This window comes from Amblyomma maculatum, chromosome 3, assembly GCF_055883805.1.
Source record: "Amblyomma maculatum isolate TAMU_Amacu chromosome 3, ASM5588380v1, whole genome shotgun sequence".
In the NCBI taxonomy this organism is placed as follows: domain Eukaryota; kingdom Metazoa; phylum Arthropoda; class Arachnida; order Ixodida; family Ixodidae; genus Amblyomma; species Amblyomma maculatum.
In genome coordinates, this window is record NC_139346.1 from 172,452,634 (window position 1) to 172,478,488 (window position 25,855).

At 44.6% G+C, this 25,855-nt stretch overlaps 2 protein-coding genes across 3 annotated transcripts; both read left to right on the forward strand.

The window, feature by feature from the left end:
• The first annotated feature begins 1,371 nt into the window (after window positions 1–1,371).
• Window positions 1,372–9,716, forward strand: LOC146196948 (neprilysin-1-like). Its single transcript, XM_084597100.1, has 8 exons — window positions 1,372–1,418; window positions 3,584–3,708; window positions 3,983–4,057; window positions 4,515–4,676; window positions 6,344–6,430; window positions 7,215–7,417; window positions 9,352–9,534; window positions 9,699–9,716. Exons 1-8 carry the CDS (start codon window positions 1,372–1,374, stop codon window positions 9,714–9,716), a joined length of 900 nt encoding a protein of 299 aa, XP_084453226.1.
• On the forward strand, window positions 9,486–25,855 carry LOC146196949 (neprilysin-1-like). Of its 2 annotated transcripts, none has more exons than XM_084598670.1 (15): window positions 9,486–9,616; window positions 10,008–10,094; window positions 10,548–10,678; window positions 10,968–11,199; window positions 12,006–12,104; window positions 13,197–13,274; window positions 13,873–13,985; window positions 15,758–15,816; window positions 16,945–16,996; window positions 18,276–18,343; window positions 20,014–20,144; window positions 20,703–20,768; window positions 21,964–22,071; window positions 24,177–24,253; window positions 25,227–25,855. In XM_084598670.1, the coding sequence occupies exons 2-15, from the start codon at window positions 10,059–10,061 to the stop codon at window positions 25,324–25,326; spliced, it is 1,350 nt and encodes a 449-aa protein (XP_084454796.1). In that variant the 5' UTR covers window positions 9,486–9,616; window positions 10,008–10,058; the 3' UTR covers window positions 25,327–25,855. The 2 variants fall into 2 exon arrangements, with proteins under 2 accessions (XP_084454796.1, XP_084454795.1); XM_084598669.1 differs by lacking the exon at window positions 9,486–9,616 and adding an exon at window positions 9,655–9,892.

The window sequence follows — 25,855 nt, forward strand, 5'->3', positions numbered from 1 at the left end:
AGACTAGGGTAATCATGAGGGCAGTAGAGACGACAAAGCGCCGCCTCGAGGACTGGTGGCGCAACAGAGAAGCCTGTTAAATTTCTTCTTTCTCTCTCTTTCTTACTTCTTCGGACTATTTGACCGAACATTTAGCATAGAATTTTCTCTCACTCCTCAATTTTTTCTACCCGTTTCTCCTGGCCTGATCCAGAACTTTGTGATCCCCCGATACAAAGGGGAATGGCCGCATCAGCATCAGCATCATCACAGGCAGCTAATGCTTGCGCTCAATATTTGGTTCAGCAGCGTTGAACCTTTGTAATTTTTTCCCTCCGGGTTCCCCGGCCCTACGCCAGGAGACTGCGGATTGTGAGAACGCGCACACTTTGTATGCTTGCTCGAGACCAGGTCCGAAATAAATCCGGCGCTCACCTGCGCGGCGCCGACGCTTCTGAGTCGGGAGGGCCTGGTTTGGCATGGTTCTCCGCCATCGCCGGCCAGTGCCGGTTGCGGCGCGCGTTCAGCCATCGACGTGCGAACTGTGTCGTCGAGATGTGCTCCGCGCGTCCCTCATCCACCCTTGTCATGTGTCGCTCGCGCTTTAACCCTATGATTATCCGTGCGGCCTGCGAGCCCCCTTAGCTTCCCCATGTACGCGCGTGAGTAGCCTCTGCATCGTGCGCGCGATGCCGCGGCCCCGCTCTCGGGTGTTGTGGCTTGGCTATGATTTTGTACTGAGGTCTGGGAGATCAGTGCAGTGTTTATGATGCAGCTTTCTGTGCATTAAACATTTCTGCTTATAACTTGGGCTGTCGCTTCCTTCGGAGCAGAAACGCAGGCGCGCAGTGCATGCTGGCTGCGCCCTCGGCTTGCTCCGGCTCGAACCCGCGGTTGTGGGTGATATGGCTGCGTACCATTTAACGACACCAATTTGAAAAGCAGTTGCACAATATTGACAAAATTTAAGACTGATTGTACGCTATACGCTATTTCTGCCCCATTGATAGTCCCCGAAGATGATTGTACATTGCGGTGAGTGACCCGCTTTAGTTGCTGGGAAGAAGATTGCGTTTATGGGATTGTATAACATCCCCATGCGGCACGATTTAGCCTAATCACTGGGGCTCAGCACCTTTGGCGGCTAATCTCAAGGTCTTGGAATTGATCCCGGCCGCCGTGACCGTACTTCTACGTAGGAGAAATACTCTTAAATCCCCCCACTGTGGTATCCTTCATCGACCCCATGACGTTTTGGAACTTCGAACCCTACAATTTGCAAATAAATTTATTTACACTGGTCAGAAAGAACGCAGCTTTGGGTCACAAATATATGCGATCATTTAGGCGCAGGTGGGCCCTACAGTTTGCTGCGTTCAACACTGACCAACAATGCCACCCGCACCGCCAGAGGCCCAAGGCCCTCAGTCGGAGGCAGTGTGAGTAACCCCTTCCTGATTTGTTTTTCAGTGGAAATAGCTCAATTCTAGGACTATAAGCGCTGGCAGAGGCAAATTGTAACGCTGAGCCTATTGCTGCGCAGAAGGAAAAAAAAGAATGGTAATTCATTCAGCGAAGCAACCAAGTGTTACGGATTTTACCAGGAATTCAGAGCCTTATCACTGTGATGTATAGCACATGAAAGGCCCCTGTGCTTTCTCTCTTTTCTTTCTTTTTTTTTATTTACGCTCGTTCTCGCGAGATGCGTCCAGATTTGTCTCGAATGATTGCAGCCAAGCACAACGTTTGGCCGGTTCATCGTGATGTTTATACGCTGACCTTAAATTGAGCTCTGCCGAATGCTTGGGACATCCGCAGTTCGATGACTGCTTCTTTTGCTTCTATTGCTGCCGCCTAGTTGCTTAGTTACTTGAGGGTGCTAGTCAGCCCAGTAAATAGTCCTCGTCAGTACCGCGCCAGTCTTTTTGTTTGTTACCGGCAACATTGTCACTACCACATAAAAATGTGTTGTACTAATTACTCGAACAGGGAATGGCGTGGATTCAATTTTTTTAATGTTTCATTTTTTTTTTAAGTCATCCGGAGCATCTGAAGGCAATGGTACCCTTATGTACAACTGAGTTTTTGTTCCCACGCCATCCAAAGTATTAACGATAGGAATATCTGGAAATGGCCGAAATAAGACGGTGATCTGAAAGCCCTATTTATGAAGAATAAAGTGCATTTATAACTTTTGGCCAGCAGAAATTGACATACAGATCAGGGACTGATATTACAATTTTTAAAGGACATGTGTGTCAAAAACGTAACAAGAAATGTCCAACTTTGACATTCTATTAATGCGAAAGCGTTAAAGGACCTGTGCGCCTGTAAATCTAGAGTCGACATGATGACCATTGTAAGCGAGAAATCACAGGCATGACTGGGAGATTGCAGCTGGCAGTTGGTTTAGCTGATCACTGATTGATCGTACGGTGTTCGACTTTCACGTGACACGGCTGATTTAGTCGGAGCTGCCAACTCTGGCTTCTCAGTTCAGATACGAGGGTGAGAGAAATCGAACTCACCAGGATTTTTGCATTTCGCGTCATACAAGCTGCCCCTTTGCCACGCAAACACTTTCGTTCGTTTTGGTTAAGCGGGATTTTATATCGTATGGTAAACGGTATCTGCGGGTACAAATTAATTACGGATTGCTGTTTAAGTGAGTGACGAAGTGCGTGTACACGAAAGATAACGGAAAGAGGAGCCGCTGACAGGAGCCGTTAACGCTGTCGGACCGAAATCTCCTCGCTGAAAGTTAGTCATCTAATCCCGAGCAGTATAGGGTTAAAAGCAAACATGTCGCTGTCGGGAATTCGTTGCGCTGAGGCCGATTGGTCTAGGGACGCTACTTTGGGACCATAAGGACGTGTGTTCGAATCTCAGCTGTCCTTGTCTTTGTCTTGCGGATTATGTCGGTGCGTTATAATCCGAATGCTAAGCCTGGCGCCATATTATCCGCAGCTGAGGGGACTAGGAGGCGTTCCACCCAAAATGATGGTAATACACCGCTCGCGTGTATGTACATGGTTACCTGCGCTCACGCACTATAGTGCTACGATTCTGCTCAGATATACGGCCGCGAGAGCAGTGGTTTAAGATAAGTGTGCCTTATTTTCTATTGTCTTGTGTCATGTTTACACATAACACACTCTGCGCATCCGGTGTTCAAAATTATATATACAGCTAACATGAATATCTTTCTAAAAGGATGCCCACGAAACGAAAAATTGCCTAGTGCTGATTGTACATATTTCAGACCTCAGGAATTTGATTGACTCAGCTAACCTATTTGTTGCGGAGTTCAATAAATTCGAAGAGATGGTTTGAAAGGGTTTAGAAGGCTCACTGATAGTAACAATGCTGCATAGTAATATGCGAAGACATGCGGTTAACAAATTATGAATGTGTAGCGCAGTAATGGGGGCTTAGAAATATAAGGAACAAGCGGCTCCCAGCATTCGCTTACATAGATATGTGGCTCTTATGTGGCCTGAAATGAAAGCTGTATAAAAATGACCTCATATAGAACATAGTATGGATGTCATTCAGTGCCGCGGTACCATTAGGAAGCGTAATTGCACCACTCGCGTGCGCGCAGGCCTCTGCCTTCCAAGGCCGACAACTTCCTGAACACATGCGTCACCATCGTCGCCGTGCTGATCGTTGTCACGCTGATCGTCATGGGCTTCATCTTGCTCAAGTGCTTCAACGTCCACGAAGTCTGTGAGTATTGGTGCTGTTGTACTCCTCCTTGCACACCCCGCTTCGTTCTTTCTGTTCAAGCACCACACGGCATGCGAACACCCTCACTATTTTAAAATATTGACAGTTAATGTAATAATTGAGATTAAATCGCAATGCTGATTGGATGTTTTTTGTTTGTTTGCCTGTACACGTACGCTCATTGCTAAAAATCTGCTGAAATTTTCTTAAGAGTTCATGGTTCTATTGCAATGGTGCTTTCTTAAACCTCTTTTTGTTTCGTGTTTCCTGCCAGGTAACAGGACGATAATCAACTTGGGCGACTTGAACACCTCTCTGTCCTGTGAGAGCGAGGAATGCAAGGCGTACGGTAAGTGCGTTTATCCAACCGTTGAGAGATACTCCGCGCGAACACATTTTCGAGTTCTTGCACTATACACGAAGCATGTGTCAATGTTTCCCCAACCCAGTCCTAAATATGTATGAACCCTCCTCTCACTTTCGGCACGTAGTCAAAGCGATATGACCTACATGCAGTAGGAAGGAAAGTGGCAGGGTGGGTGAACTTGCTGGTGGACAGTCTCTCGCTTTCAGTCGGAAGTCGGAAGAAGGCTTTCATATGCATTTTCGAAGGCGTTTCAGCTATCTTAAGCTGTATATTATATTCTACTAACCCCTTCAAGCACCTTTAACTCGTAATTTAAGCGAACATGAAGTGGAGGCGATGCTCTTGATGCGTAACCATACTTCCAGAAACTGCTCTCAATGTCCTTCACTTTAGCAACGAAAAACAAAAACAAAAGCCCGTTAACATTTCTGTTTCGCAGCGCTGTCGATGCGCTCGTCCAAGCTGGACTTCCAGGAGGCGTGCGAAGACTTTTACGAGCACGTGTGCGGTGGCTGGACGCGCATGGCCAAGGTGGCGCCGGACGAGGTCTTCAAGAGCATCGCGAGGGACATGCATCGGGCTGTCGAGGACCAGATCTCCGGTGAGGGTTCGCGACAGCAGTGTATGTCCTCAGTCTCCCTTGTGGCATTGTATATGTTTTGTATTTACAGAGAATCCTGTATTATTTACGTCCGCCGGCATACATTCGAAGGTGTTCGAAGTAAAAAATTATGCTCCAAGAGGTAATTTTAACCCTGTTGCCTCGGGATGGAAGACTGACGAGCTTCTTTCTAACTGTACTGCTGAAGGCGGAGACGAAAGAGCGCGCGATCTTAGCTTCAGAGGTTGCATCATTTCAAGTCATGTGTATTTATCCGCGCAAAATGGAAGGCAAGGTAGAGCAAGTATAAAATACTTGTTCCTTAGTATCTATCCTGCAGTCACCCCTCATACCATGCGCGGAGGCCCTATATACGTTGATGATAGAAATAGATGTGACTAAAAATTTGTTCTAAAGATACCCAAGGATGGAAACGACAGCACGCGAACACTCACACACGCGCGCACACACACATACGCACAACAGCAGAACCGACTATGTACATGCGTGGCTGCCTCTGAAAATAGTTCCTTCGTCGAGTTCGTCCTTCTTCCCCGTAGTCATTTAATGTACGCTCACATCGCACAACATGCGGGTGTTTTTTTCGCTGCAAGAAACAAGCAAGACTATGTGGGCGATGTGAGCGCACGCTAAAAGGCCCAGGTGGTCCAACTGAATCCGGACACCTCCACTACGACGTCATTCATAACCCGTGCAGCGCTCCGGGACTTCACACACCGCAATCTGCAATTGCGGCTCATCCTACACCCTCTCACCTATTTCTGAGGTTCACATTTCAGCAATGAACTAGCATCGCGATAAGCAGCTTTCTCGCCTTGCTAAACGTCTCGCAAATAAAGGGGAGGAAGTTGGTAGATATTTGTGAAGCGTACCAAGCTGCAGACATCTCGAGAACAAGCATGATTCTCAGAGCGGCAGGTCTTATTTTATCAATCAATCAATCAATCATTCAATCAATCAATCAATCAATCAATCAATCAATCAATCAATCAATCAATCAATCAATCAATCAATCAATCAATCAATCAGTATTTTATTGTCATTATGCACCCAAGAAATTTACAAAACAGTGCTTGGACCCGTAGCCAGGGGATAGTTTTGGGTCCAAAACATGAAAGTGCGTAGATAGAGGCAATCCTCTCAAAGAAGCAAAGAATAGGTCTGCATATTGCAATATATGTAATAAAAGACAAACAACAAAAATACTATTAATAGGTGAGTAGTGAAACTTAATTTGTAAAATGCGGTATGTTATATAGAGCGCAGTAAGCAAACACACACGGCAATGACGCTACGAGAAGGTGCAGACACGAGTTGAATGACTTGCATTCGAAATACTAATTACATAAGAGAGGAAGTTTCAGCACTTAAGACAATAGGTTTTAATTACCTGCGTATAATGCTACTCATGCTGGAAGGAATACTCAAAGGCAATATTGTTCGCTTGCACGTTATCCGCGACACCGTCTATTGTAAAAATGCAATTGGGTAATTAATGGCTCGAAAACAAATTTATCGGCCGAAACTTGCGCAAAGTGCGCACACTCATATGTTCCTCACTGGTAGAGTGAAAGGTAGCCGTATGTGGCATGCAGCAGCCTTTGGTCGATCACCCGTGTGTTTTCTCAATCATCGAATTCTTGCAGAAATACTGAACAACACCGTCATATCGTACCGAGACCAGACAGCAGCCCAGAAGGCAGCCGCTCTCTACCAAGGTTGCATCAACATAGGTACGTAAACGTCCCCCTAAAGCATATTGAGGGCTTTTCGATTAAAAAATCATCCCCCAGCTTCCACATTAATTTAGTAGGCATCTTTAAAATGGACAAGCTAGCCAAGGAACACTCTTGAATTAGCAAAAAAAAAAAAAAAAAAAAGCTGAAATCTTCACATTGGCGCGAGCAAACATGCATGTTTTGTTGCCGAGGTAACGGCCGCCCAGCTTGACTCCTTTTGTACACCTCATCATGTGTAATTAGGCAGTTGTTATCAAGAGATATCAGTGAACTAATCCTTTCACTCACACCCATTTAGGACATTAGTGACGTCGTTGCTATATAGTGCACAAGAAAAGCGTTCGCATATTCGTCTGCACATAAATATTTGATGGGAAGGAATGTGCGCAAAAAAATACGATCACGAGAGTACAAGAGACTGGACGAAACGAGCGCAAACTTCAACTGATGTTTATTTGAAATTGTGGCAGGCCTACATAGTTTGCCAGCACAAGCTCGAAACGGTATCAAAGTATATATCACAAAAACGTGACAGTGATCAAGAGCAGAGGGGAGGCAGGGACAAGTCATGGTAATGTGCCTTCGAGAAAACTCTTTTCACTTTTCACTTACGTAAAGCTTGGTTGACGTACCACTGATACATTCTACACCTCTTTTATTTATGCAATATGCTTCAATAAGTTCTCGTCATGAATCAACTCGCCCAACATCGTATCCTGATGAACATACATATTTGGCACAAATCTTCATGGCGTTTTCTTTTTTTTTCGGGGTACAGACCTTCGCAACAGCAAGGGTACCAAACCGCTGGAGGACCTGCTGGCGCACTACGAGCTGCGCCACTGGCCCGTTGTGAACAGGACGCAACAGTTCCGCGTCTTCTACATGCTGGGCAACGCCATACGCGACCTACGCCTCGACGCGCTAATCTCGGTCAGCGCCCAGCTAGACTACCACAACAGCGAGCGATATATCCTCTACGTGAGTACAAACGACCCGATGCCCCTATCATGCATTTCGCGCCTTATACTCACATACCAAGCATAAGCTTTCTGTTGAACAAAAGTGTGCACGTTCAGATTCAGCATTAAGTGCTGCGTAGTCGTACTTTTCCCCCTTATTCGCCCGCACACCATATCATGACCATACTGTTTTTCATACCACACAGTATCGTACCATGCCACCCTACATCAAAGTAACACGTTATAATACCGTACCATCTCTAAGTAATAAGTACCATAATTTATTTTATGTCCTATCGTAGTATACCGCCCCGTATCTTTGCCTTTTCTGGACGGCTTAGTGTTTATAAGCGATCGGCTGTTGAAAGGGATGCAGGGTTAAGCCCGGCCGTGATGGCGGTGTTTTAAAGGAGCCGAAATGGAGCAGGTCGACATATACTGTCCGATGTCAGTGCATGTTGACCCCATGCACATGGGCTGTGAAGGGCGCCTGCAGTGGAGAGCTCCGCACAAACTTTGACCCCAGGAGGTCAAAGTTTGTGCGGAGCTCCCCACTGCAGGCGCCCTTCACAGCCCATGTGCATGGCTTTTGTAGGTTAAGCCCAATGTATTAGATACGTTCATATTGTATACTATGCCATACTATGCCATACCGTGCCACACCGTATCAAACCATGCGATATCATACCACGCCATATCGTGACATACCGTACTGTAGTATTCTACGCAATACTGTACCACACTATATGTCATGCAATAGCTCGCCATCCAGTACCAGTAGGGCTATAAACATTGAGGCGCCTCGGTTGTTAAGCGCTCGGCTCCGGTTCGAAACAAGTCACATCGGCCGCGTTCCGATATAAGCGAAACGCGAAATGCACATGCGTAAGTGCGGTGTCAGTGCACGTGGAAGATTCCCAGGTGACCGGAAATCAATCTGGATCCCTCCACTGCAGCGCGCCTCATAGCCTGAGTGTTTGGGGACGTTAAGCTTGACATACCATACCATACCATACCATACCATACCATACCATACCATACCACACCATACCACACCATACCACACCATACCATACCATACCATACCATACCATACCATACCATACCATACCATACCATACCATACCACACCATACCATACCATACCATACCGTGATATACAAGAATAAACAGACTTTAAACATTTATGGGACGTTAAGTTTAGGCTTAAGGGAAAGTGCAATGCACCTTTAACACCACCTTTTCATTGCACCATATGTTTTAAAGTTTTATGGTTTAAATCATTTCAGTTTTAATATTATTATTACTGCAACACTAGTAAGCATCCCAAACACAAGTTAAAAAGTCATGCGCCCCGAAATGCGTTCACTAAGTGCCCATCTGACACGCTTGTTACCAACGCGGCCCTTCATGGTCTATGCATTTAGGAAAAAGAAAACAATGCAGAGGATCTAGCTAGGTTCAAACCCGAATGGCGACAAATTAATTTAATTTAAGTACTTCACATTTCTGAAAGACGTACATATCAATTCGAGGAACCGCGTCGCCAATTTTGACTTCATTTTGACCATTCTCCACTATTGTTACATAGCTTTATTTCGAATGTGGGGTGTTTGAAATTCTCGCACGAGGTCATGTGGTTGTGACATCATAACCCTGTTGACCAATCGGAAATAGGACACGCTGTCGGGCTAGTTGGTATCGATCCATAGTTGACAGCGCTTAACCACACAGTTAGCGCTTATAAGCCCAGCGCTTAACCATGTGTTCTTTATGCTGTCTGTGTGGCTAAGCGCTGTCAACCATGGACCAATCAGGATTTTCCCGCACGAATATTTCCGACACGTGGTGCCGACCTATCCATCGAACCAGCTTTATGTTCCTCGAATGAAAACTATCTGGAGCGAAAATGTCTGCTACAGGACACAATAAGAACAGGCATGTCCGTTGCAGATCGGGCAGCCATCGTTCGGCGTGGAGACGGTGGTGCTTCGGGGCCGCTACCGGACGCCCTTTTTCCGCATCCTGCACCGGTACAAGCTGTACATATACCGCTGCGCCCTGCTGCTGGGCGCAAACGTGGCGGCCGCCGACATTGTCAACGACATCGTTGGCTTCGAGGCCAAGTTAGCCGCCGTGAGTGCACGGAATATCGCGATAAGATTTGCATGGGCCTAGCACGAGACGTGTGCGCCCGATGCTCTTCGTCTTTTAACCAGTGAACAAATTATTCCGTTAAGTTTAAAAAAAAAAACGCGTAGTATAGTCTATAAAGTCATCCGTTCCTTCGTGCCTCACAGTGCACGGTGTTCCGATAGGTGCTCAAAAATAGTGAATCCTTATAACTGCTGCTTTGTTCTATCGCGGTATTGTTTTATTTTCCCAGCTACTGGTAGAGAAAAGTAATGAGTGCGGATTATTGAAAAGAACGTCGCGTTTGTGAAGACTGTGCTTCCGAAACACAATGGGAACCACATTATTCTCAAACGGAAAGGTATATTTGTTTTTCCTGGTGTGTACGTATAAAAAAAATGTCTAGCACGTGACGCGGGGAAGAAACTGAACGTGAAACCACTGATGCGGACTCGGCGTCTGCGATCTCTTCTCAGATCTCGGAACCACCGACCGTGATACGCAACCCGCAGAGCGTCTACAACCTCATGTCGCTCAAGATGCTGGAAGGCGCCATACCGGAGGTGAGGAGGCATTAGACTCTCTTATTTATGTGAACTATAAACTCTTACCCCTCACACGAGGCAGCGGCAGCTTCAATATTACAGGAAACGGTCAGTTTCTCCATGAGAACGAATTTTGTTGTTCTGCACAGAAGCTGAACATGAAAGCGTGTTTTTCGGTCATACGAAATCATAGTTGAATGCAGATAACGTTTTTTTATTATTATTCTTGAAGATAGCTATGCGCAAAGAATAAAATTTTCCAAATTCTGTACTGGGGAACTTTACCGCCGAAACAAAGAAATAAACCGTGGTGCTTTATAGTTTCACTCCTATTCAAGCGTTATAAGAATACGCTATTCCCAACTGTTGTCCCGTTCAATATGCTGTACACGGTATATCTAAAGTGGCCTTTTAAGTGACGAAAATATAGTATACACTCGGTAAACGCAATGTTATTGCTCCCTGCCGCAGATCCGCTGGGTGTACTTCCTGAACATAGTGCTTAAGGACGTGGGTGTCTCCCTGGATCTGGACGACCACGTTGTCGTAATGCACCCCCTCTACCTGAAGCGCCTCTCGCGACTCCTTAAAGAGGTCCCCAGGTGAGTTGACTCATCATAGTCATTCAGGCTATGGCCGCTCCTCGTGGCGGAAAAATGAAAGCGGGGGCTGTGTGTAACTTTTACCCTCCTTCTGACTGTGCCAATTGCCTCATAAAATTCAGCCGGTCGTTGTTCTTGAGTAGAAAGGAGAGGTGTGTGTTAGCGCTGGGCCAGCAGTTGGTGTTTGCCTACATAAAGCAATTTCGCTACATGTAAAAAGGCAGGCTCCCTTCGCAGGGACACCGTGGCCGCAACCTCCTCTCCCCTTCTTCCTTTGTCTCACTCGCAGCTCGACGGTGGCCAACTACATCGGCTGGCGTATCGTGCAGACAATGGGCATCCACACCATGGACCGGTTTCGGCGGTCGCGCTTTCGCTTCGACCGCTACCGCTACCTGGTGCAGGACATCATTGAGCTACCGCGGGAGTGCGTGCGTCTCACCACCCGTATGCTGTACTTCGCCGTAGGCCGCCTATACTTCGACCGGCACATCAGCAAGCCGGCCGAGCGATACCGCAAGGTGCAGTCGATGTCTGAAGGACGCTCTGACTGGACGTCGTTCGAATGCGCTGTCGATACGCAATCATCACATTTGCGCTGCTTCTGAGTGTAAACCAGGGCCACAATCAGCAGAATGTCTTTTCCTAAAGAGGACGATAAAAGCAATACTATCTTTACTCAGGGTGGGCCTCAAGCAAACTACTGTATACTGTACCATAGTGTATATATTTATTTTATTTTTACCGACCCTTTTCTTTCTCCCTATCACTCACCTCTTTGATTTCCTCTACCTTCTCCTCGCTATCCCTTTATTTCCGCCGCCCCAGTTCAGGTGCTTCAGATATCAGATAGCAGATACCGGGGCAGGCAAACATCTTTTCTTTCCTTTTGTATATACAATAAATAACCACTACCACCACCACCACTTAGCGACATGGGTAATCTTTACACAGTGGGACCCTCCACCGATGGAGTGAGAGAACCAGCGTATGTTACTTTTCATCGTTTTATTTTCTAACATTATGTCAAGCGCATAATCAAGCTGACGCCTACAACATCCTCTTTACGTCCTAAATTTTCCCGATCTTCCTGCCGCTTACGATATAAATACGGAAAGTTAGAGCCAGGGAACCAGGCAAGCTCTAAGTAGTTGCGACGCGACTCCACAGTTCTGATAGCCTGTTGTCCGGCAGTTTGCTACCGTTGAGTGCAGGTACGCGGAGTTTAAATCGTAGCAATCGCACTGCATCTTAAGCATGGTCTGGGCGCCGCGTCTCACTGGGCGCATTCGAACGTATCCTCTTCATTTTCCGTCCATGCTCTTAGGTGTACGATTTGGCGGAAGAGGTGCGGGACGCATTCGCCGTCCTCATCGACATGAACACCTGGATGGACGTTGAGACCAAGGACAGGGCCCGGCAGAAGGTGGGTTGGTATGCAAAAGGTGACGACAGCTAGTAACCTAACAGGACATGTTTGCTCATCTCAGTGCTTTGCGCGATATTCCCGTCGTGTTCAAAACATTTTGCCTATGGTCTAGCGCTTAATTGATGGACTTGAAAGATATTGTACTGATGTCAGTTTTTGTTATGGTCACCAGCAGCAGCGATGCCTTATATCCGCGGAATGTCATGAGGATGATGGTTTTGCTTCTCTTATACTGACGTCATCCAACTTCTGAATCTTTCCTAAGATTCAGTAACATCCTAAACCTTCACACACTTCGACGGAGACATCACCAGGGCCACGCGACGTTAATAGTCTGAGTAACCGCAGTTACATTTTTTTTTTTTTTGCGATGGCAAGCAATTAAAGAATAGTTCAATGGCGGCGGAAGCTAATAGACTTTTGTTAGGGATGCATCGAAAATTGATCAAGCAGCGGTAAAGACGGTAGTTCCGTAAATAAATTAGAAGTAAGGCCTTCATTGAAGTCCGTCAGGTGAAACGTTACAGACTAGGGAAGAAAAAATAGTCGAATATTGCTCAGGTTGTAGTCGCGTCCTGTCACGCACTAAATCTTGTTTTCTGGCTACTTTTCAACTTCCCGGGTATGATGATGACATGGTGAGTTACCTTAGTGCGATTTAATATGACTATCTTTTTGGGAAGAAGGCATGATCTAGGATAATACAAGCACCGGGAGAACAACTTTGCCCAGACTTCACGAATTTGCGGCGCTGCATGCAACAGACATTTATGGCTTTACTTGGTGCATTCGTTTATCTCTTAAATGTTCAGTATTTCTTGAAGATGCGAAGCGACAGCCGCGTTCTTATTATTTTATCGATACAATCCAAATCAGAGAGGAAAAAGATATGAACATGGGGTACTTGGATTACTTAGACGTATTTGTGTTTCCTGAATCACAGATGTTAAATACCTGCTCCAGTAATGACTCGACACTTCTGCAAATAAGTTTATGAGCTACGGCAAATATTCTCCGCAGTTTCTCAAAATGTACTTTTCGTGAACAGCAGCACCTTCGCCCGCGTTTACTTTGCCTGTCTTGCTGCAGCTTCACCATCTGCAGCTCAACATCGGCTACCCTCCGTGGATCAGGAGTGACCGCGACTTGGACGAGTACTACAGGGATGTGAGTACGCCAGAGCTCGAGAGCCAAGTCCGAATTCTATCCTTTCTTCCTTACATGACCACTATACATACGGATTTCGGTATAACTGGGGAAAGCACCTTGCAGCCGTGAGTTTGGAGACTGGAGCATTTTCACTTTATGTAAACTTAATTACTTGAGATGCCTCCATTATTGTAGACATAACGCAAGGGTTTGATGACTGCTACTGCTGTCTTCATGCCCCTTTAGGCAACCTTCACTATTTTAGCGGTTGCGCCAGCAACCATCAAGCCATTTAAAACGTTGGAATATTCATGCGAGCGCACGAGGGCAATACTGATATGACCGAATCTTTAATTTTGTTTACTCAGTTGCTCCGCTCTGAAGTCCGTGCACTAAATTTATGTTCAAAATTTTCGCAGTAGGGGTGGACGCCTGTCAGATAATTTGTTCGCGAAACTTTGCAAATATTCTCGCCACGTGCCATCACATTCGGAATTCCTCCCTTTGCGGCTTGTTTACATTGCGATGTGACGTTCAAACAAATGCAGAAAATGAAACGCAGCTCACTAACAAAGCACGTTGCGCTGACTGTAGTTTAAATGCTGTGTTCCGGCAGCTGCCCGATCTCCGCAAGGAAGAGTTCTTCGTGAGCTTCCTCAAGGTGCTCCTCATCCACAGTCGCATCGGGTTCTCAAAGCTGCGCAACGTTCGCAGGGCCCCGGATTTCGGGTGAGTATGTGTGGCCGGCCTACATCCTCCCATCTGTTTATTACGACCCCCTTATAAAACGACGCTTTTAAATTGTTTTCATTTGAACCAAATGGAGCTCGCTAAGAGGGCTCTAAGGTCACAATCGGTGTCACGTGTACAATGTCGGTGCTTTTGTTGGGCTTGTCATATGAGGATCGCAAACAAAGGAAACGGTCGTACTGCCTTCTCTCGACGTATACCTACATTGGACTTGCGCTTCGGCTTTCCTCAAGCACTGAACATTAGTAATCCCATTTTATTCAGTGCGGTAATGATAAAGTCGCCCCAGCTTTCACTACATTTCACATCTCACCTCTATTTGCAACGAAAAGTGCCCTTGCTATGTGCGATTCCAGTGAACGTTAAGCAACTCAAAACCCTCCGCTACAGCCTCCCTTATAGGAAGTATGCACTTACGTCACAATGGCGGCCATGTTTTGGTGCATGAAACAAGACGAAAAGCTGTAGGGCTATGTGGTGGCTTATCCTTAATATTCCGGCTTGCACTTCTGAAGCCGCGCTCTGCACCACAAAATGGCGCCCATGATGTCACTTGAATACCTTGCATAGGCAATGTTACGTTGGGACATTAAACCCCACAAACGAAATCAGACCAATCTTTTTGTTCACTTTTTTTTGCAGGGTTCGGTTTCCTCACATCAAATATGGGAATAAAACTTAGTGCCCATAGCAATTTCCTGTTGATGAGACGCTTACCTTAGTCTGTTTAGCTCGAAAGAAAGTGCTAACATGTGTTGATTAGAACAAAAGGCGTACATGATCATACAGCGTCCGCGGTATTGACATGCTCTGGTTAGACCATATAGCGGACACATATATACTAAATCGTAACAGCCCTGCCGGGATGGCGCAGTGGTTACGCCGCTCGACTACTGTGCCCAAAGGACTCGGCGGCCGCTTTTCGATGGAGGCGAAAAGCAAGGCGTCCGTGTGCTGTGCGATGTCAGTTCACTTTCTAATTAGCCTAATTAGCCAGGTGGTTGAAATTTCCGGAGTCCTCCACTACGGCGTCTCTCATAGCCTGAGTTGCTTTGGGACGTTAAACCCCACAAACCATAACTAAATCGTAACATGCGCAGTACTAGGTGAATGCCCCATTGTATTAGCAGGTATCCTCTACGAAAAACCTACTGCTCTATTCATTTCTCCATGGCTACAGATATATTAGACTTGGCACAGTGGACATATGTAAAGGATTACCTGGCGCCTCCCGTGCTTTCGTAGTGGCAGAGTCGGAGCCAAGCGAGGCCATTGCGCGTGCTTCGTCAGCGGTCAGCAATCCAGATACATTTCTGTCGTGCTAAATATGTCTATTAAAGACTTTAGTAGAGCATGCAAAAAGATTTGCTGTTCGCTAGAAAAAAATGTGGTTAATGTTTCTCCTCGCTTCCTCAGAATTTTTTTACTGGCATTTTGCTCCCTAAAACCCGAGCTTGTATCAATTAAGGGAAAGAATGGTGCGAAACTTGCCGCTGTTGTATGCCAAGAGGGTTGTACTTCCTCGACGCACGTCCTGAAACTTTCTACTTGCCTGATGAGCATAACAGGGGACCTAGAATATTCACTAGGTTTTATACCCACTCCCAAGATGCTGCGCAGATATCGCAGCTGCTTTTGCGATGTACTAGATTTAATTGGTGTGCATTAGCAACTTCTCAGTTGTTACGGTTTAATTAGCGACACCCAGCAGACCCAAAGCCACTTAGTCTCTCTCCGACCTGTTTTTCCAGCTGGTATCCAGGCACCATCGACGGCTCGACTTTCTACAGTCATCTTGGCAATTACATTCGTAAGCATCTCAGTTGCTTCTGGGCCTCCTAGTCTAAACAACACGGATGCATAACCATTTGTCGCTAGCAAGTTTAATCTAGACTTTCGGACTTTTAAATCGAACTTCCCGTTTATTTGAACTGACGCATTGACCCTGTCAACAAAAGAACTTCAAAGAGGTTCTCTTAATTTACCTTTTCAGTGTTCATTTTGTACGTTTTACACTGTCTACTCTCTGTATACTCACATATTCAGTCTACACTGCTGACAGGACTGCTTTTTTTTTTTTCATGAGCGGATCGTTTAGTCTACTTAACGCTTATTATGTGGATAACACTGCCTTTTTTAGAAAAGTATTAGGCAGACTATGAAATAGTAGACAAGCGTATTTAGTGTAGTGAAATCTAGAGCTGAACAATCTGATGTTGTGAATATGTTCAGCATTCTCCAGCTGTCAACGGCTGAGATAATCATATCACTCTAGCTAGTGAGTAGTGAGTGACTGCACAGAATGCATTTTGAGGCTTTTGAGTTTCTTTTCCCGACATTTTACTCATGAGTTTTGTCACGAAAGCTTGCTTTAGTCATGCGCATTGCTTCATAACGCCGAGGTGTTCGAGGAGAACTGAAGGTATAGCACCAATAGCACAGTGAAAACATATTTTGTTGACATTTTCTCCATGACACGAAAACATTTGTCTTGTCTCCCGCTTGTTATGGAGCAGGCTTTATAACCGTGGAGGCCAACCTTATGCGAGCTAAAAATTGCCTATTTTTGACGTTAAATATTTCGAACTGCACCGCCGGTAAAGAAAATTAAAGAACTAGACTCAGATTCTATGGTGACAGTATTCAATTTCTTAATATAATGTTAACCCCTAAAATTAAAGTATAAAGTTGATTAAGTATTTATATTTAACTAATCGTTTACCGCTGAGCTTTATAGCTAACATGACGTCCGCCTTGCTGAACTATTCACCTGCAAAGGCCGCACCGATATATCTATCACAGGATTTAAAATAACAATCTGTAAGCTGTTGAGGAACAGACACCCGATATATCATTACATTTCAAAAGAATATTCATATGATATACTAGTAGAGATGGTGCTATAGAATTTTTCGCTTTTTTCTCTTCCCACCCTCAGTTCTACCGGTGGACTACATCCAGTATCCATTCTTTCTGCTAGAGATGCCCCCGTGAGTAATCCGCTCTGCAACTCTCTCCATCGTTAATTGATTCATGCAGCACTGCATTTTCTTCGACCTCTTTATTTTCAACATCATTGACGTTGAAGACAACACACGCATGAAAAAAGCCTAAACATGGGCTGACAGTGTCTGTGACCTAGTGCACATTGCAACGTACAGTAAGCATATATAAATAATAGCAATAAATTATCAAGTAGGTGCACATTACGCCTCAGATTATCGATACAGAATCAAGTTAATTCAAGATGATGGGAGGTACTGACGCATTGTCTTCCATATTTCTTTCGCAAGCGTGCAGTCACATTTGGTTCATATACATTGGCGAATATTACGTTTTTTTATATATTTGCCGATAAATATACAATATTCCAGATAGCACGGTTAATACTTATAATGCATAAATCTAATTTGCTTTCCTGAATCATAAGTGAGTACGTACGAGTATGTATTAGTTTTTCTGGCCTTTAGAAAAAGAAGTGGGAGCAGAGAAATGCGTCTATAATTTGAAAGCTCCGCCCCCCTCACAGAACTGTTATTTTTGGGATTTATCTACTTATTAAACATTACTGAACATATTTTCTAGCAGTGGTAATATAAACTCTAGAAGTGCTTAACCGGTTGAATATATAACCTGTCCGCATCAGTACTATTGTTTCGGTCAATTGTAGTTTGATATTAGTAGCAGTTGGCCCAGTCGTTTCATTCAAATTTTATACACGATAAATCTAGAAAATGTGCACTGCAAGTAACAAATATAAAATAACCAAATAAAATTGCTGCGCATCTTATATAGTCACTCCGTTATGAGTGGCCTCACACAGACATGTTCTTAGACCTGAAATAAAGTAAATGCGCCATTTACGTAAAAGTGGGTAATTTAAAAAACAAATGAGTCACTTACAGACAGTCATGTCGTTTATAATATGTTTGAACAGATTATTGCACATATATTTGTTTTATGCAAGCTATCGTATTATTTTCTTAAAGCTTAATTTTATCAACCCTTCATATTTAGTGTCAGAAGCGCTAATACAAATTGTTTTATACGTGCTTCTTTCTAGCCCCTTTTTTTTTTTTTTTTTTTCATCCACGGCTTCTTACCATTGTGCGTAAATTTAATATTTTCCTTAAATTCAGTTGTTATAGACGGGTTTGTCGTTTTTTTTGTATATTTTTAATTCAAGTCTGCTTCAGGATTTTCAGCACATGAAACACCACTCCAGTCTAAAGAATGTACTCCTTACATACAATTCTCTCTCCTACCCAGGCCCATCAACTTCGGCGCCCTCGGCTCCATCATTGGCCAAGAAATCACTCACGGGTTTGGTGAACATGGTGCGTACATGCACGCATTGTCTCGTATGTGTTAACAGTTCATAATGTGTGGCTGTTCAGGAGTGGCAACTACACAGAGCATGTTCTTAGTGCTCTATTATCACGTGCTGCATTGAGGAAGTCGCAAGGATTTCGCGCTTGAGTGCAACCTCATCATGAAAACTTAGCCATGTAACGATTGGGAAACCTAATTTCCATAACGAGTAGGTACGTACAGCCGTAGATGTGAGGAGCTAAGTTAGAATATATTCGAAGCAAAAAAAAAAAAAGAAAAAAATGTCCTTCAAACCGTGGAAAGCGGAGGAAAATGCTAGCGTTTCTTCCTTTTTTGCTGCTCCTGCTGCCAGATAGGGCAGTAGAAAAAATTACTCGCCGCCATTTAGAGACGGACTTGTGACGTCCACAACCACGATCTGTAACGATAGACGTTCCCGCTTCTGTTATACAATATTCAGCTTCCTAGACATTTTAAGGCTTTTTTTTTTTTCTAGTGCGGCTCTAGTTACTGCTAAGTTTCTTGTTTAAAACAAATTTGGTGTTGTTTGCTTTGTGAACAAGGCGCCTTTTTATACCGGCTATCGAACGAAACAGTAAATACTCGACAAAGCAGTGAGTTTGGTAGCAGTCTTCCACTATTTTGTTGCGGGCAATTTTTCCACCATTATTAATGCCTCTTGCTTCTTCGTTTCTATATTTTTAACATCATGTGCATGTTCACAATACAAAATAGCTTAACGATCCTTTGAGTGTTGATTTCATAAATCCTATCTTTTTAATATTATTTTGCAACTATGTTTAGCCTCAGAAATGTTTTATGTGCTGTGAAAAGAAAAAATTATATACTGTATTATTCGGTGTGAATATAAGTAATTGAATTCCTTGACGTCGATGTGCTATTTAGGCTGAAACATGTACTAAGCTTTTTGCTTAAACTTGAGAATGTTTGAGCGTCACATCGACGGGGTACGTTCCCTTATGTCTTACCTTTCCCATGTAATGTTGTCCAAGCCTACAAAAGTAGGAGGCTGTGCGATAAACATTTTATCTCGTCAATAACAGCAAAACGACCACAGCCGAAACCTTTACTATATATATGTTAAGGGAATACAAAAAAAAAAAATGAGGGAGACAGGGAAGCCAAGGAAGCAATTTTCGATTTAGATCGTATGACAGTGCATGATGATCGGCTCGAGGGAATTTCATCTTTTTCAAAAGGTTTAAGGAACAAACTTTGGCGAACAGGAATTTTTACGGTGTTTCATGGAAACTTAGTATCGAAATTCTGTATTTTTTCATGTTGGTGTAGGTCTTGAGCTGCTGCAGCAAAAAAAAAAAAAAAAAAATTCTCAGATCAAAATTATATGGTATAAGCGAGGGAATTATCGAAAATAGGATGCATCGATTTTTTATTTCTTATTTGCCTAATTGTTCTCAAAACATAGATTTGCTGTTCTCCGCCAAACTTCTTATTTGTAAAACTATTTATTTCATGAAATGAAGAAAACAATACAAGAACGATACAAGGCGATATAGTTACCTGAACTATCTATAATCTTTATTTGCTGTTGTTAGATGCATGAACTATGTCCATTCATTAGTCTGTGCGAAATATATTATTGGCACCATGGGACGAATTAGCTGTGGACGCTGTGTATATTTGCGGCACGCAGGCGCCATGTACGACGACCGGGGCAAGCTGGTCGAGTGGTGGTCGCGTCAGACCCACCGCAAGTTCAGCACAAGCGCGCGCTGCCTGGTCGAGCAGTACGACCAGTTCACCAACCCCGTCACCGGCCGAAAGGTGGGTTTTACTCAGTAGCATATTGGGCTCGTTCGGCTGAAAAGCTTTTGCCGCACTGCATAATTGAGATATCACATAAACTGTGAGAAAACTATCTACAGTACATTATCGTACTTATACTTTTTAACGCATTATCCTTTTCCTAGTACTTAATGAGACAGCCCTTATGCAATCACATGGAGCATTTGTAAGACGAGCAGGGCCCCTTGTGCATTTTTTTTTTGTATCCAAGGGGAGAATTTCTGATCAGCATCCTTATCTTGTAGGCCTTATTTGACCTTTTCTCAGAACAGTGAATACCAGCCGCTCCCCACATTTGCACCAGGGAATCGGAAAATATGATACTGGTAGTCAGCCCTAAAATCTTAACCGCAGTGATGTGAATTGAATTATATGATTTCTTCTCTGGTGCTCTAACGATGGAGGGTTCACATGTTACTGCGCAAGCTTGGGGCAACATGGCAAAGCGTGATTGGGACGGAATTGTGCGACATGATGTAAACTAATTTCGATTTGGGAATATTCTGTCTCACGCAACGCTTTCAACGTTTCTCCCAGCTGAGTATCAACGGCACCCTCGAAAGCAATATTGCCGACAACGCGGGGCTGCGGCAGGCTTTCAAGGTAAGCCTGTGTTCAGAAAAAAAAAAAAAAAAAAGGGAAATAGAGTTCATTACTACTTGCCGTCGGCAGTTTTTGTTTTTTTTCTTGCAAAGCGAACACACATTAAGTAATGCTGTGGTAGCTGTCGAAAACATTCTCACGTGGTAAAGAGTACTTCTTATTTTCAACAGAAACAGCGCGCTAAAACAGGGCAGAGAAAGAATACAATACACAGACACAGCGCTGACTAACAACTGAAGGTTTATTGCATTGCTCGCAATAAATACCAGAAGCATGAAGACTAAGAGAATTGGGGAGGAGGAGCAATGCAATAAACGTTCAGTTGTTAGTCAGCGCTGTGTCTGTGTATTGTATTCTTTCTCTGCCCTGTTTTAGGGCGCTGTTTCTGTTGAAAATGATGTACCAACTGGCCCAAGCTGCTGTTTGAAGCACCTGGATTACGTTTATCAATATCTGTTTTTTGTTGTCACGTGTGATAATTTTGCTGTGTATTTATTTGCTTTGTACAAGGTGTTCTAGTGCTCTACAGTAAATGTTGGCGCAGTCTCTTTAGGGAAAATTCTGGTTTTTGTAGCTTCGCTTAAGAGATTTCTTTTAAAAAAATATATATAATCCCTTATTTTATGAGTAAGTAGATATGTATTATACTTACTGATAGTTGTAATCACTACGAATACTCCACTGAAAGCCGATAGTACTTATTGCTTGTACATGCTTGGATTTGTTTGCCGCTGGTATGGAAACTTTTGAATATTAAATAATCTATATTGCCTTGTTGTATATAACCCTCGCGTGCTGTGAAATTGTGACGTTCATTCAGTATCGGCTGCGATGCTATGTTCATTTTCGTGTCCCTCTTCAGCACTGGAGCACGTTGGAAAGCGTACGTGTCACAAGCGTGTTTCCTCTAAACTATACTGTAAAAACCTATTTCAAGTCGTGCCTACAGCCTTCCCATAACGGACACGTATGCATCATCATCGCGACTTCTAGACACAACTTGAATATTTTTTTTTCTCTGACGAAAACAATCTTATCTTCATGTCACTCAGACGCGTTAATCTGTTTTCTTACCTTCGTCGATGAGCTCGTTTCTTCATTCTTCCAAAGAATCGGTGCTCGGGTATTATTAACAATCGGGTATTATGAACGACCAACTCACTTTAAAGCATTATTATCGTAATATCGTGCGCAGGCATACCGCGTGTACATGATCAAGTACGAAGAACTGTACGGCATGTACGCCATCCCCGGGACGGAGCCCTACACCATGGACCAGGTGTTCTTTATCGCATACGCGCTGGTGAGTGACGCTCCGCGGCGAAGAAGGTGGGCCGCATTTTAGCTTCCGTGGCGGACAAGCAGAGCCCGGAGCTAATTTTTCTTCCTAACTGCAAGATGTGCCGCCCGCCCATTATGATGGTGAAACGTTTTGCCGGTAGGAACCATTTAATTCCGGAGACGTTTTATAACACGAAAGGAGCAGATATGATATACGTAAGCAACGCATTGCGATAAGTACATAAGTACAAAAATTTTCGCGCATTGCCTTAACTCTGGAAACGTAATGAAATATCTCTTTACGGACATGTGGCAGAAGCATCTCCATTATAGAGTGCTCCGGATCCTCCAATTCGAACCTTCGGTTTGCTCAAAACAATACGAAACCAGCGTATTGCACTACAAAATTAATTCCCTCGTCCACATCGAACGTTAGCCGGCGAATGAACCTAAGGCCGCGTGATAGTATTCCTGATGAGCAAACTGTCTGCATCGGTAAAAAAGTATTAGCGTGCCGCCTTCTAGAGACAAAAAGCGTCTCTGCCGTAGGTAGCATTTGTGAAGCATTGGCAGCCTGGCTGTAGTGCGATGTTACGTCGCAAAAAGAGCTGTATCTAAAAAGCGACAGGCGTCTCTATAACCTGAGTAGCTTTGGAGCGTTAAACCTCATTAACTACAACTAAACTCTAAAAACGACATTATTAGCTCTTTGCTGGACCCCTGCCGTCCCGGTTTTTCGGTAGTTAAGGCAGTCGGCTACTGGGAGTAAAATTCCGGCTGCGCCGACAGCTTCGTTTCTGCTGAAGGAAAGCCGGCGTCAGCTTTCTGTGGCTCCCAAGGGGTAAAGCTTAGCTTGGAGTCCTTTATTATACGTCCGGCGCTCCTTTTCCTTTTCACTATCACCTCCGGTCGCCTTCATCCGTACGGCGCGGTTCAGCTGTCTACCGAAATTGTTATGCAGTTAGTGTGTGGAAAAATGGTAGGGGTAACATTAAGAGATAGAAAGCGTGCAGAGTGGGTCAGAGAAATAACTCAAGTTACCGACATTCTAGGGGAAATTAAGAAGAAGGAATGGACATGGGCAGGACATGTAGTGCGAAGAGAGGATAACCGATGGTCGCTGAGGGTAACAAACTGGATTCCAAGGGAAGGAAAGCGTAGCAGGGGGCGGCAGAAAGTTAGGTGGGCGGATGAGATTAAGAAGTTCGCAGGGGTCAAGTGGATGCAGCTAGCACAGAACCGGGTTAAGTGGAGAAATATGGGAGAGGCCTTCGCCCTGCAGTGGGTATAATCAGGCTGATGATGATGATGATGATACTGTGTGTGAGAAAGAAGGGGGGGGGGGCACGTCATCCGGCATAGCGGTGTGTACACCTGCCACTTGCCATGGTTAGTATACGAAAGAAGTTACCTGTCACGGCAGGTGTCCTAATGAAGGAAAGGAAATCCACCCTACTTGCGGGGGAGATGCCTAGAAGGTGGCCTTCCTGGATCAAACCAAGAAATGATATTCTAAAATTGATAGCTAATGGTGACTAATAATGACAACAAAAATTAACACGACCATGAGGGAATAAGGAAAGATGAATATCACGAAGAATGAGGTAGCAAAGGGCAAAGGAGAGTCGTTTAGCACTTCTCTCAGAAAAGTTGAGCAAGGAACATTTAATTAGCAAAGATATACATGGCAAAATACAAAAGAAATGTGAAGAGAAAGTGACGAGTAGAAGAGAAGCAATCGAAAGCAATTAGAAGACCTAGCGCTAACGCGTTGTCATCGCATAATTAAGCGTCTCCCAATATTTTCACATATTAATGGTTTATGAGTGTATCTTGCCTCAAGACGACTGAAAAGATTTACGGGACAGTCATTCAAGTAGTAGCACAAAATAGACACGCCGGAATGACATTCTCTATCGCCTTTTTTGTTAATGAATTTTCTTCCTAATGCAGATAATACCGTATGTTTGCGTGCTGAAAGCGCTTCGAAAACCTGTAGAGATATCAGAAGCGTCAGTGGCTTGTTGTCTGAAGATGGAGTGCACGCAGCGTCCAATTGACATCCCATAGGCCTTCTTGTATAGTGACCTCAAGCACACCACTGACGCCATTCTCGCTCCCTTTCAGTCAAGGTGCGAGGTTGCCCGCAAGAGGTCCATGTACTCGTACCTCAACCCTCGGGAAACAATACCCAGCCGCTACCGGTGAGCATCTTCCTGCTTCGCAAAAAACCTTATCTGCCCATGTTAATGTATCCTGTGCGCCATACTCATACTCTGGCATAATGTCTCGCAGGCATCCTAAGCCCACAGTTTCTTCAGCACATGAGACAGAAAGTATTTTGGAGTCTAGAGTCAGACTCCGCCCGCACCACTAATATATCGCGGGTAGAAAAAGATATCTCATTTGTATATATAAACGAACAGGTCCAAACGGACAAATTGTTTCGTAAGGAAAATATAAATAAATGTGACATGAGACAGGAGATCTTGCTACACTAAATGAAACTTCTCGTGAACCACAGAAAGTGTGTAGCATGAAGTGTAGGCATGAACTGCTAGTACCCGCCGCGGAGTGGTTGCGGCGGTCAGGTCAGGAGCACGGTAAAACAAGGTTGCATCTCATTTGCGGCGGTTTATGTTTCGATAGTTGCGAAAGGAAAAATGCGCCTTCGTGCTAAGTGATATGAATGCTTGTTAAAAAACCCGAAGTGGTCGCTATGCCGCTACCCTCCATCTCCAGTCTGTAGCCAGCGCAGCTACAGTGAACTAGAATTCCGTGGAGAGAGAGAGAAATAACATTTATTGGCCCCCGTCAAAAGGTTGGCGAGGATCCGAGGCGCAGCTCTGTCCCAGCCTTGTGCTCCCCCTCAGCCGTCGACTGTAGCGCAGCTGCGCAACATCTATGGAACGGCGCAACTGGTTGCCACGGTGACGGCTCATGCGCAGTTACCATGGCAACCATCACCTCTGCCCTGCTCCGCGAAATACACTTCCACTAGCCTAGTGATTGACAGCACCTTACATTACACCACCTCTTTCCCTTGCACCATTTAACAACTTACTTCATTCTTTACCTCGCAGCCTCACTGAATACACTTTTATCGGCTATAAAGTGTCTCGCTAGGCGTTCTGGATTTCACGCTAAGCCTTTTGCACGCCTGCGGCTTCTTCGCAGGACCATCATCCCCTTGATGAACTTCGAGCGGTTCTCGGAGGCCTTCGGTTGCCGCGTCGGAACAATCATGAACCCCGAGCAGAAGTGCATTGTCTGGTGACGACAGTCGCTGCGCGGACAGATGCGCGCTGAACGGTCGTCGCACGCATGCGCACCGATTGCTCTCCGTGGCGATGTTCGCAAGCGATGCTGCTTGCTCCTCGCAGATTTTGAACGCCTGCGAGTTTTAATACAAAGCCTCACGTTATGCTTTGCAACAATTCCGGCAGTTCGTAAGAGGTCGAAGCAAAGGCTTCAATAGGGGTTTACCGGACTGCGCCGGTTACGCCGCTAAATTGAAGTGGGTGGGGGCGAATAGGTGAATCCGGATTGCGAGATTTCGCTATAGTGGATACCACTTTGAGCCTTCGTGTTTCAGATATTGCAAATGGCAATGACAACGAGTTTGCCCCCTTACGTTTAGAGCAGGAAAACGTTGCTTCGCGTAATACTTCACCCGCTTAATTTCCACAACGTCCATTTAAGTACTCATTTTTGTGCAATATTTTCGCCGTGTCTGTTTAATAAGTACTATTTCTTATTAGCGTTTCTCTGCTGCTTTTTACGGGAATAAAGATGTAAACATTTGA